Below are 12,881 nucleotides of genomic sequence, written 5' to 3'. Positions count from 1 at the left end.
TGAGCAAGCCCTAAAATGAAAATCTTGTGGATTAGTGTGATTCCCCGATGGTCAATTATGTTCCCACTGACTTAACTTAATTAGGGCCAACACTTTTCATTGCCCTAGTAATTACCATAGCATCTTCAATCTCTGCAGTTCCAAGTCTGTGCCCACTGATGTTGAGGACATCATCCATTCGCCCCGTTATCTGGTAATAGCCTTCTTTAGTTCTATAAGCACCATCACCTGTAAAATAATAACCTGTAACAACAAACAAAGCAGTGTCCGTTAATGCCTTTGATGGCAGCACTAAAATTCAACATCAGAATGGGCACTGTCCATTAGTCCTTACAGAATAATTTGTATGTGTGAACATGATTCATAACCACTCATTGGTAATTTTTTTAAAAAATGAGAGGAAATAACCCATGTCATAGGTGACATTTTAGAAGTATGTACATAAAATAATGTATAAACAACACCAATTAGTAAATATGTTTCAGAACTTTTCATTTTTATCACTCTTGGCTTTACATATACACAGACATATGCTTAACTGGCTTGGCCTAATACAAGCTGCAATATCCAGAAACTGCTGGTACAAAATTGATTTTTCTTTCTTTTTTGAAGTGTCACATATGCTATACAGTACTGTCAAAAGAAAAGAGTTAGCAACTTATACAAAAATTATGGTGCACTACTTGCACCAGTGTTTCCATTCTCACCTGGGTAAGCTCTGAAATAAGCTTCTACAAATCTCTGGTGGTCTCCATAGATGGTCCTTGCTATACCTGGCCAAGGCTGTGCTATGCAGAGAGCTCCAGAGACATCATTGCCTTCTAAAACATTTCCCTGAGAGTCCAAAAAAAGAAGCAACTGTCAATATAACAATTACCGTGAACAGAGATGTTGCAAAAGCTGAACTATATTGCCTAACTGTATGTTTCATTAATATTTACAATTTAGGACATCACCAGCAAGAGAACCACAACCTTCTATCAAAGTCCTAGATTAGAGAGCATTGATATAGTCAGCAATTTCCCTAGCAAAAGTAAAGTCCTATCTGGATAGCAGGTCTGACTAGAAAGAAAATAATAAATGATAAGCAATCCTCAACCCCTTTCTATCTAAGTTTCACAATCCTTTGCAACAAACCATTTATCCAGGATTTTATTAATGTTTGAGATAGGTAGATAGGTAGGTAGGTGGGTAGACACATATGAGACAATGATTTGGGAGTTTAGGAACAATACATATACCAAAAAGGCACTATGTCTTTGAATGTTCATTGATCATATTTTAACAAATCTCACCCTTTCATCCATCAGAACTGGGGTAATCCCATAGAAAGGCCGCATTGCTATGGCAGGAATGATCTCAGCTCCTTTTTCTGAAGGCCGAGGAGCGATGCAAATGCCACCAGTTTCTGGAAGAAAAATGGTGGAAAGCAATTGAAATCCATTCATCCTCTGCTCTCCTATAGGCTACAGCATAGTGCAGCCCCAATAAAAACAATAGCAGATTTATTATTCATTGCAATAGGAAGTGGATTGAACCCTTTAAAAATACGTAGAACAACCTTGCAAACAATTCCAATATATAACAAATAATTCCAATCCATGCCTTGCAGGGAGTCTTTTCATCTGAGAGGCAGAATATCTGAAGGTATAAGATTTGACTGCCACCCCAATCTCAAACCTCTGAAGGCAAACTCACACACATAAATATAAGCATTATTATATAGTGGGGCCTTACTTGCTTCTTTTCAGTTTTCCAAATTTCCAGTTAGTGAAAACCCATTAATAAAATGATCTGTGTTTATTTTAGTGGGAGGAAAACTCTCCCATTCAGGCAGGCAGGCGGGAGAGAGAACAGTGGAAGAAATATAGCATTTCTAGATGCAACCCATCTGTCAGTGACAGTACAGAGGCTTCTAATCTAGTCTTCTCAGGCTGCCAGGAGAAACAAGCAATAATTGGTAGAGTGGCTCATGTAAAGGCATTACAAGAATGAACCCAAACTTCATTTTGTACTGCAAGTTGGTGGATTCCAACTAGACTAGACTCTGATGATGATGAGCAAGTATGGGTAAGGGCTCCTGAGAGGTTAACAAAAGCCCATGGATAGGGAATGGATCTATTTATGATATATATATATATATTGTGCTTTTCTCCCATGATAAAACTCCAGGCAGCATACATGGGGCTCCCAGGCACTGACCAGAACTTTAGCTTCAACTAAACTGCTGTGCCATGTGTCTTCAGACCATGCTTTGTACATAGATGCCATCTTCCACAGGATCCCCATCAATCTGGACTCCCAAGGGTGGGTATACTACACCAGAAGTCCAGCATTATCAGGAGCCACAGAAATGATTATTCTCCCAGACATAAAATTTTCCTTGGCAAGCTCCTTTTTAACAAACTCAGTTTTGTCTCTGTCCCTAGCCACACAATGGTTAAGAGCAAGGATGGGCACCTGCAGATCCAGGTTAAAATTTAGATTTCTAGCCTATGTTATATGGGCTGCCAAACCATCCACAATGGAAAAAGATGGATGCTGCTGGGTGGGGGAGACAACCACATCTTAAAGGAGGGGCAAGCAACTATAGATTCCCATATGTTATTGGACTGCAGTTCCTGTCATCCCTGACAACTGGCTATGCTGGTGCCAATGGGACTCTAGTCACTTCATGAAACCACACTAAAGCATTTATAGTGGCATCTTTGGGGACAAGTTCTTAACATGTTGCAGTGACTAGTATAGGGAAGGTATCAGTTCCTGTGCAAAAATACAGGGACGCAGCTTGTTTTATTTCTCTTCCCAACATGAAGCTGCCAAGAAAATTGTATTCAACCCAATTTCATACACTTAGCAAGTAATTTCAACAGCAGTGATAGAAGTGCAAGGATATTATGGAATGTGCTTCCTTGTGCTGTTTTCACAGCACTTCAAATGGTTTGCTTGAAAAGCGGTTTATGAGACTAAAATACTATTATTATATAGGATTAGATTCTCCCACCCATTATGGGCATTCTGCGATTATTTTCAATTCAGGACTGAGCCTCTTAATCATTCTTTCCTCATTTCTCTTAGGATAAATGTTAAATCAGATCAGAGATTTCAACCTTAATCAGATCTTTTATAGCCTAACACTAACAGATACACAAAAAGAAGCAAAAGTAATAAAACCGCCGGAATATTAGGCCCTACAAATAAAGAAAGCCATATCCAACAGTTGTATTCAATTCCTTTGATAACTGTGATTTACTGCAAATGAAGAGCTACTGGTAAATGTGTAATTTTTGCTATTCATATCTAGGGATTTTCTCTCCTGATTGCCCTGTGAAGGTTGGAAAAGGAGAGGGTAGGGCTGTCCTAGTTGGCACAAAACAGCAATCCTTCATCTCCCTACCCCACCCCCTATTTATGGAGATCAGGGCTCAAACATGGCTTATATGCTAACAGGGAAATTATTTGGGATGTCTCAAAGGTAATGGATGTTTGCCCTAATTACAAATCATTGCAAAATACATTAAAGCTATTGTTACTATTTATCATGCATATAGCACTTTTAAGGCATTAGTCCATTTATCCTGTTTGTCCTCTTAACTGGGGAAACAAAAGGAAACATAAATAAACTCACATGTAAAATAATCACAAGCACATCAACGCTCAACAGGGAAAGGGTATGAAGTGTATAGTACTGACTTCCAAGACTTAAGTTTCAACTTGAGAATTGTTCCCATATAGTTATCATTATTTTCTCTCAAACTTAAGTGCTGCATTGGTATGCATCTTAAACAACAGTTAATGGTTCTTGCTTTAGTTTTTTTTAATTGGATTTGGGTACTAGGTGCTATTGGTTTGTTGGTTATCTTAAAAAGGTGCTTCAAAGAAAATTATCTCGCAATGCTTCTCAGTGACTACATTTTATTGAGTTAATGTAATTATTTTAGAACCGCTCTGGGATCTTGATGGATGAAGGTCAGTTTAGAATTTGCAGAATAACAAAACTAGAAACAGAACTGTGCAAGAGACATAGTGAACAGGGAAAAGGTTGAGCACCCCTTACCCAAGCTCATTGCTTCTCAACTAAAAACAGCAACAACTTTCTGAAGCTAGTGTCAGGCCTAAGGCACATACATGTATGCGGCATGTGTAGTTAAACCCTAAATTTCACATTCACCTAAAAAACAACAACCCATAGACAATCCACTAAATTCTTAGCCGCCTATCTGAAAAGGGAGATAATAATTCCTACTTTACAGGCTATTAAAATTAATAATACAATGTACACAAAATGCTTTGAAATTTGCTAGATTCATTAACCACAGTAGTATCTGAATATTCAAGCTGCATTTAGCACCACGCCATATTCCATGCCTCCTTTTGGCATCGGGACAAACTTTTGTTTAGAATACTATATAGCTTCAAAAGTCTTGTCAAAGCACCTTACAAAAAACTCTCAGAATAAAAATCAAATCCTAATATGGTGTCAGAAATGTCTCTGGTGAAAGGATTATGACCGTTTTCCCCACATCCTTGGTCCTCCTTGGTGTCAGTTTTTGGTTTCTGTCTGCTAGACTGCAGAGCCTGTTCGGAGCTTCTGAGGCAAGGGAGTGGAGCTGAGCAGCTGGATCTTGCTCAGCCCACAATGCAGGCAAGTCTGCCTTGTTTAATGTTCTGGAGTTTGCTGTTCCATGCTTAGATATTTCTGTGCTAACCTTGAATTAAATGCTGGTATTATTATGAGGCTTGGGACTAGATTACCTGAAGGGCAACTTGTTCCCACACAAGCCTGCTCAGCTGCTAAACTCTTACTACCTGAGGCTCAGGGACACTTGTGCAGGTTCCCCTGCCTTCATAGGTGAATTAGATGGTTACCCGGAAAGGGCTATAGCTCTGGAATGTTGCCCCAGGGAAGCTCCCCTAGAACTGGCTGCTGTCTTTCTAGCATCAAATGATTTTTATTTTTATTTTACCAGACTTTTCAGATTCAATTTTGTGTAAGTCTCCAAAATAAATGGGGAAGAAACACAGTTAATCACCGGAGCACATTCTTTCCATACTGAAAATTATTGGCCTCTCCAGTTAAACATAGCAGGTGATTAGAAAGACTTCTGCCCAAGACTCTTGGCAGACACTCTCAGACACAATAGAAAATACTGGGTGAGATGGACAAACGATCTGACCTCCTATAAGGCAAGCTACCTCTGGTTTGAGGGCTGAAGGTTCATTGAACACTGGATCTGAAAATTATGCTACTGTGTAGAGCTTGATCAAACTTTGCAAATATATTAACACAAGATGTGCACAATGAGCTCCCTGTCTCACACACACACACACACACACAGACACACACACTCATAATCTCCTTCTCACTTATCCACTCATCCAAATGCTTTCAAATGGATTCGTAAAGCCTGATTTGTTAATCTTTATGCCTGTTCAAGTTGATTATCTTGTGGCATACTGCTGCTTCAGAGAGCTATGTTCCAGAGCGGATAAACAGCAATTAATGAGCTATTTTTAAATTGATTGTGAGATGTGCAATTGAGCTAACACGATGGCAAATCAACTCACATTCTATATCCTCATAAACACTCCATGCGAATTATTCTTACCACTACCATTTATATCCAAAGGAAATAATAAATCCTCTCACAGGAATGTGTGCATTTGTTTTTGCATTGGGTATAAAGCTTTTGAGAGATTAAGGTTTCTGCTTCTGAGCATCAGCAATAATGGAAAAAATCATTCTATTTTCAAATAAATATTTAAACTAGATAGACTAACTTCAGGGGTGTTGTCACGAAACAGCTCAGGGGATCGAACCCTAGGCTCTTTTGTAATCAGAGTTTATAATTTAGAGATATTCCCTTAGTATTAAGAAGTCAGTAGTTTGAAGACTTGCACCAAGGTCAGATACCCCAGGCAGTTCCAAAGGCCTAGAGGTTGTTGCACAAGCCATTTCTTGTTCCTCCAGCCTGATAAGATGGCTTTAAACAGGATGCTAGCAGCTACCCAATAAACACACAATGTTTATTGTGCACAATGCTCTGTGTGTACGTGTGTGAAGGGGGAGGGGTAGAAAGATTTTTAAAACTGTCATTTATTTTTACCTGTTTGCCACCAAGTGTCCACAAGAGAACAGCGTCCCTCTCCTACCACATTGTAGAACCACTGCCAAGCTTCATGGTTTATGGGTTCTCCCACTAAAATCCAAAATAGTAAAAGGAAGAATTGCGAGTTCTGCCAAAAGTATTTTATATTTGGTAACTGATCAACAATCACATTAAGAATGACTGGAGGAACTGGATATGTTTAGCAAAAAGAAGAACTGGTAGAGAAACATGCTAAAAATGTTCAGAATTGGTTGTCCTTTCTACTAAAAATAGGACATAAAGCAACAGGGTGAAATTAAAAAGAAGATGCATTTTTGTAAACCTTTAAGTTACAAACGCGAATTAAAAATAAGAAAACTTTGGAAATTTTGAAAATGAAATGTGTGTATTTGCATCTACTGCAGATACTATAAAGAGTGAGGGGGCTGGGTGTCATGAACCAAATTTCCCAGGTTGTTTCTCCATAGCCACAAGCACTTGGGTGCACAAGACCAAGAACGGCAACAATCCAAAAGGTTCTTCAGATATTTGCAAAAGAGGCAGCTCATATCATCTTGTCAGTTAGATTACTACTGCTCAGGTATGAGAGTGGCCAGCCCTTGCAAATACAGCAGCCTATGAATTTGTGCTTTGCCTGATTAATAAAGTATAATTTATTGGCTGGTGCACTCAGTGCTCAAATTGGAGCTTCTACAGCACTCTTGCCATACCATTTCAAGGTTAGTCCACTCACAGCTCCAATGCGAGTGTGACACAGGACTAAACTGGCTATGTAAGTAGTCTTCTTCCTTATCATCTCCAGAATCCATCTTTAATCCCAAATGTTGAGATGGGTCCCAACTTCAATCATCAATTGCATATTTCTACTTTTTCTCTAAGCCACAAAGAGGGACAGCAAAGCCTCCTGCAATTTTAATAGTTGCAGGGATTCAAGGATGTTTCAGCTTGTCATGCCAGAGTGAGAAAAGCTTTACCTACTGAAAGCATATCCAACCACTCAATTATTGGACTCTTGGGTGCTAGAAGTACTTTTGGGAAGTAAATAATTAGTGGGGCACAAGTCCTTGTGTTCCTTTTCCACCTGGTTATTATTTATTTCTCCCCCTTTTTTAGAAGATAAAGCTTCCACTGATGCAATCCAGCTAAGGTCAGAGTGTGATCCACATATGGATCCTGACCTCCCAGTTGAAGAGTAATATGACATTTTCCACTGTCAACAAAATTTGCACTGTACTCTTCATACTCTCAGATATTTCTAAGATTTAACTCATAAATCTCTGACAAAATAAAAAGCTTCTCTCTCTCAAAATTATTGCAGGACTGGAAAAATCTGCTTCCGTAGAAACCAACAGTACTGACTTCAAATGGAACAAAGCCTTAAATTGTGCATTCTCACCTGATCCAAGTGTAGTTAGGGAAGATCTGTCATACTTCTTTACAAATTCATCTCCATACTTCAGCAGCAATCGCAATGCAGTGGGAGCACAATAAAATTGATTAATTTTTAACCTTTGAACAGTTTCCCAGTAACGACCTGCAAAATTCCAAATGGTCATCTTAAATTTTTCTGTGAACTCCATAAGCACTTTGTTGTTGTTGTTTAGTCGTTTAGGTGTGTCTGACTCTTTGTGACCCCATGGACCAGAGCACGCCAGGCACTCCTGTCTTCCCATAACCACTACATGCTCAGAATAATTTGAGTACAATGAGAATACATACATTGTAATATGGGCACAAATCACCTACTTTTTAAAGACTTTAAAAATATTTTTATAGATTTTCTGCCTGTCACACTAGCCCATCATTGTGCTTTGTGTTGTTGAGCTGATACCACTATTAGTATACCCCACCCAAAACACTTTGTACAGGCTTATGTTTAAGGCTGGAGCAGTTAAGTCTACTGATCTATACTAAAATCAACACCTACCTTTTAAATCAAGCCAAAACAGGTAATTTGAAATACCATTTGTACTCCTTAAACACATAAGATGGTGACTGGCAAGTGAATGTGGACAATCTCTTCTTAACAATTAAGACCAAACCTTATCATATATCCATTGGTCTGCAGTCCTTATGCTACAGATTCACCAAATATATGCGGTGGAAGGTTGGCAGCTGCCACATCACCTCTGAAAATTCTCATTTCTAATATCTTAATACAAGTACATCAAAAGGTTACTAAGATATATAAATCAATATAAATTAATTCTGACACTCCCTCCCTATCAGCCTCCAGGTTCTCACCCAGGGTCCAAACAAACTTTCAGCTCACCCACAAGTCTCACAGCAAGAAGAATGCCTGGAAACGGCAGACATCACCCTTGTCTCTCACTCTAGACCTGCTTTTTATGGCCAGGCCCAAGGTGGATGGTGCTTCCTCAAGCTGCCACAGCTGTGTCCCATTCAGCTGCATTCTCTACACCCAGTTCCAGGTACAGCAGGTTTGTACCTGCTCTATGTTGCTATGATGCTCAGTTTCAGATTATGTGTGAACCAACACTTCTGGTTTCTTTTTTTCAAATCACTAACAGCAAGACAACTCTACCTGTGGTTTGTTTGGAGAGAAACCAACCACAAGTGCCAATTCACACGTAATGCCAAGCCGTACTTTATGGTATGTTTCTCCCAGAGGCATGCAGGGTGGAGCAAAGTGGGGGCAACTGAGCAGCATGTTCTTGCATGGTAATCTGTGGTTTACCATCATGTGCATACCAAGCAGTATCTATACTGTAGCTCTCTGGGGATTATTGACAGGAATCTTTTCCCAGCCCTATTCAGAGATGCCAGAGTTTGAAACTGGGAGTTGTTACATGAACAGCCCTTCTCTATGCCCAGGAGTTAAACTTTAAGTTTTTATTTAAGGCACCTGGATTAGGATAGACTGGAGTGCTTTCAAACAGAACTGTGGTGCTTCCATTGCAGAGTGGTCCATACACAACATAGCTGTGTCCCGTGATCCAACCAATATCAGCCATACAACCAAAAATGTCACCTTGCTTGTAGTCAAACACATGCTACAAAGATGAACAGTAAAGCAGGTTAGAATTTACATGCTTAATAATTAATAAATTAAACTCTCCATCATTCTTCAGCAGTTATTTACCATATGGTACAGCTCATGTGGTAAAACAGGTGTACAGCCACAGATTTCAGGCACTTTGCCCTTCACATTCATGGTTTCATGTGATGGCCAAGGGCAGATCCACACCATACATTTAAGCACATGCCTCCCCACAAGGAATCATGGGAACTGCATTTTGTTAAGGGTGCTGGGAACTGTAGCTTTGTGAGAGGAGAGCTACAGTTCCCAGGATTCTTTGGGGAAATGTGATTTATTTTGCTCCATCAAACCATTATCAGCAAGCCAAGAATAAACATTGCTGGGAGTGAAACAAACCATGATTCCCAATTCATATGTAAGCCAGAGATCATGGGTTGATTTGTCCCAGTGTGAGCAGGGAGGAGCAAAATGACCACGGTAAGCACATTCATAGCAGACAAAAGGAGGGCACTGACTACTAACTAGGACGTTGCTTTTAGGGAAACTCTAAGCCAGGCATTGACAAACTACAGCCCTCCAATGTTTGTAACTACAATTCCCATCATCCCTGACCACTGCTCCTGTTAGCTAGAGATGATGGGAATTGTAGTCCCAAACATCTGGAGGGCCGGAGTTTGCCTATGCCTGCTCTAAGCACTGTTCTTAAGCCCTTTTCAGCAGAACATGAATACCTCTCCATTCACCCAGGCTTTTTAATTGATGTAGTCTGCGCCTCTCAGTTTTAACATTTTGGAGCACAATGAGTTTTGATTTTTGTTGTGTTTATGTAGCTTTTCATTCTGCATGTTATTTTGTTTATTGCCTGTTTTCACTCATTTATTGTTAAGCCACCCAAAGAAATCTATTTTTTGTAGCAGAATACAAATGCTGTAAATAAGTAAATAAAATATCTGGTAAGTGACATTGCCCAATAGAATGTATAATCAGAATTATGGAGGGAATAAAATACTTTTCAATACTGAAGCTGAATAAATTATTTAGACATTTTAGGGCTAAAATGTCAGCTTTTGGTGTGCATATAATTTAAGCAGCAGAAGGAATCAGGGAATTTTTTACCAGGCACCATTTCCAAAAACCATCAGTACATCTCCCCACCCACAAACAAATTTATTTTTACTATCTGTTCTCCACAATTACTACTGATATAGTAAAACAACAAGTGTTATTTTCCAAGAGATATGATTTCTGATGTACCTTGTGCGTTAAGGCAGCATAAAGGAGATAGCCAGCTTGGGTGTGAACAATCCCTTTAGGTTTTCCTGTGCTCCCTGAGGTATAAAGCATAAAGAGCATATCTTCACTGTCCATTATTTCAGGGGAACAAACTGGCACCTCCTTAGCCATCTCCTAAATAAAGAAAAGAAAGAGGAAGTATATTAATTATTATTATTATTATTATTATTATTATTATTATTATTATTATTATTATCACCATCAACATCATCATACCCCACCCATCTGATTGGTGGCTTACAGCACATATTTAAACATAAGAACATCCAAAAAAGGGCCATTTCATAAAAACTGAAGCAATGTTCTGGATTCATAGAGTTGTGGTTTTGTTTATTTAAACATTTTCATGTTTCTGTGCAGAAACAGTGGCCCAAAGTCTATTATGCTGCACTCTACTGACAGCTGCCATTTCCAGTAAACTCCAGGCACACCTTGGGTATGGATACGGTATTGTCCAGAGGCTGTGTACCAACTAATTAGCTACTGGGTAACTCAGCCAGGAGCCACAAGTCCATTGCACTGTTCTTCACTGGGAGCTATTGCAACTGTTAGACCATGCATCCTCTTTTGTCTCAGTTATCTTGGAAGAAGCAAGAACTTGGGGAAACTGTGGAAGTTATTTACTGCTGTTTTGAGGGAAGTTTTGATCTGAACGAGAGTGAATCAACTGAAGTTTAATCCAGACAGGACAGGTACTGCTAAATGGGAGATCTGCTGGATGTATGTGTGCAACCTGTACTGATGGGGTTGCATGTCTCCTGAAACAGTAAGTTTGCTGGTTGAGAGTTCTCTTGGATGCTCAGGTGCAGGCACTGACCAGGAACGCCTTACCATCTTCATTTGGTAAGTCAGCAGTGTCCATACCAGGTGAAATCAGACCTGACCTCTGTTATACATACCTTTGTCACTGCCTGGTTGGAGACCTAAAATGTGCTCTACACAGGGCTGTCCATGAAGACAGTTCAGAAACAGTTGGTGGTTCAAAACATAGCCACTAGGTCTTTTGCTAAGACCAGGAGATTTATACATATTGCTCAATCCTTGACCAACTTTCCTCGTTTGAAATCCGTTCAGACTCAATTGTGGCTGCTGCCATTGGTCTTTGAAACATCTTGGGACAATGATTATCTACAGAACCACATCCTCCTGGATGAACCTGCTCAAGAATAGAGTTTCATTTTGGAGAGACTCCTCCATGCTCCCACTTGCCATCTGAGGTGCAGAGGTGGCACAAAAAGAGGACCTTTTCAGTTGTGGTCCCCCCACCCAAGGGAGTAGATACTCCATCACTCCCCACCTTTTGATGACTGTTTTATTCCAACATGTTTTTAATTAATACACCTCCTCTTTCCTAATATTTTACATTGCTACTATTTATTTATTATTTCATTTGCTTGCAATTTTTCATGATCCAAGATTGAACACAGACTCACCTAAGTCTTCCTGCTACACAGTTTTAAAAATCATTTTGGGAGAATATGAACACCTTGTCTTAAAAGTAATTCTGAAGTAAAAGATTTCTTAATCCAAAAATGTTTCTAATTTTCAAAAACAAACAAACAGATTCAGAAAATAATGGGGATGGGGGAAAGATGGGTCGTCCCCCCAAATTTCCCCAGTTTTTCTGGACTCTCATCTCTAGATATGAAGCTGCAATCCAAGGATGCACTAACTTAACAATTCCAAGTTTCAGCCTGGCCTTTGATTCATTATAAAACTAGGCTCATCAACATTAATTTGTTCTAGACAAAACACCAGCATATAACCTGCTGCGATAAAATATTATTGCACCCTATAGAAATACCTGATTTAAAAGAAGTACCATGAACATCATGAACATACTTCTTCAAGGAGAATATCACGACTGCCCATGTGGATTTTGTTGGTAGTTCTCTGAGTCACAAAGACACACTTGACACTTGGACATTTCTTTACAGCTTCATCCACAGTCTTCTTCAGTTCTATGACACGTCCGCCCCTGACTCCCTGGTTAGAGGTGATGACTGCTTTGCATTCAGCTAACAAGAAAAATCATTTGTGGATCAATGCAATTCTGGGCCTCATCAATAGGAGTATAGCATCTAGATCAAGGGAAGTAATAGTGCCACTGTATTCTGCTCTGGTCAGACCTCACCTGGAGTACTGTGTCCAGTTCTGGGCACCACAGTTCAAGAAGGACACTGACAAACTGGAACGTGTCCAGAGGAGGGCAACCAAAATGGTCAAAGGCCTGGAAACGATGCCTTATGAGGAACGGCTAAGGGAGCTGGGCATGTTTAGCCTTGAGAAGAGGAGGTTAAGGGGTGATATGATAGCCATGTTCAAATATATAAAAGGATGTCAAATAGAGGAGGGAGAAAGGTTGTTTTCTGCTGCTCCAGAGAAGCGGACACGGAGCAATGGATTCAAACTACAAGAAAGAAGATTCCACCTAAACATTAGGAAGAACTTCCTGACAGTAAGAGCTGTTCGACAGT

At 39.6% G+C, this 12,881-nt stretch overlaps 1 protein-coding gene across 2 annotated transcripts in view; it reads right to left on the bottom strand.

Moving 5' to 3' along the window:
- ACSS1 (acyl-CoA synthetase short chain family member 1) overlaps nt 1-12,881 on the bottom strand; it is a 31,168-nt gene that overhangs the window by 4,323 nt on the left and 13,964 nt on the right. For both annotated transcript variants that reach the window (XM_083494393.1, XM_083494394.1), the window contains exons 4-11: nt 12,247-12,422; nt 10,366-10,518; nt 8,977-9,124; nt 7,507-7,644; nt 6,108-6,200; nt 1,296-1,408; nt 708-834; nt 116-243 (exon numbers count right to left, since the gene is read on the bottom strand). In XM_083494393.1, the coding sequence (XP_083350519.1) occupies nt 116-243; nt 708-834; nt 1,296-1,408; nt 6,108-6,200; nt 7,507-7,644; nt 8,977-9,124; nt 10,366-10,518; nt 12,247-12,422 (1,076 nt within the window). The remainder of the gene's footprint in view (nt 1-115; nt 244-707; nt 835-1,295; nt 1,409-6,107; nt 6,201-7,506; nt 7,645-8,976; nt 9,125-10,365; nt 10,519-12,246; nt 12,423-12,881) is intronic.

This window comes from Podarcis liolepis (assembly GCF_965112155.1).
Source record: "Podarcis liolepis genome assembly, chromosome: 3".
Taxonomy (NCBI): domain Eukaryota; kingdom Metazoa; phylum Chordata; class Lepidosauria; order Squamata; family Lacertidae; genus Podarcis; species Podarcis liolepis.
The sequence above is the reverse complement of the archived record's forward strand: the minus strand, read 5'-3'. Positions and strand labels throughout refer to the sequence as shown.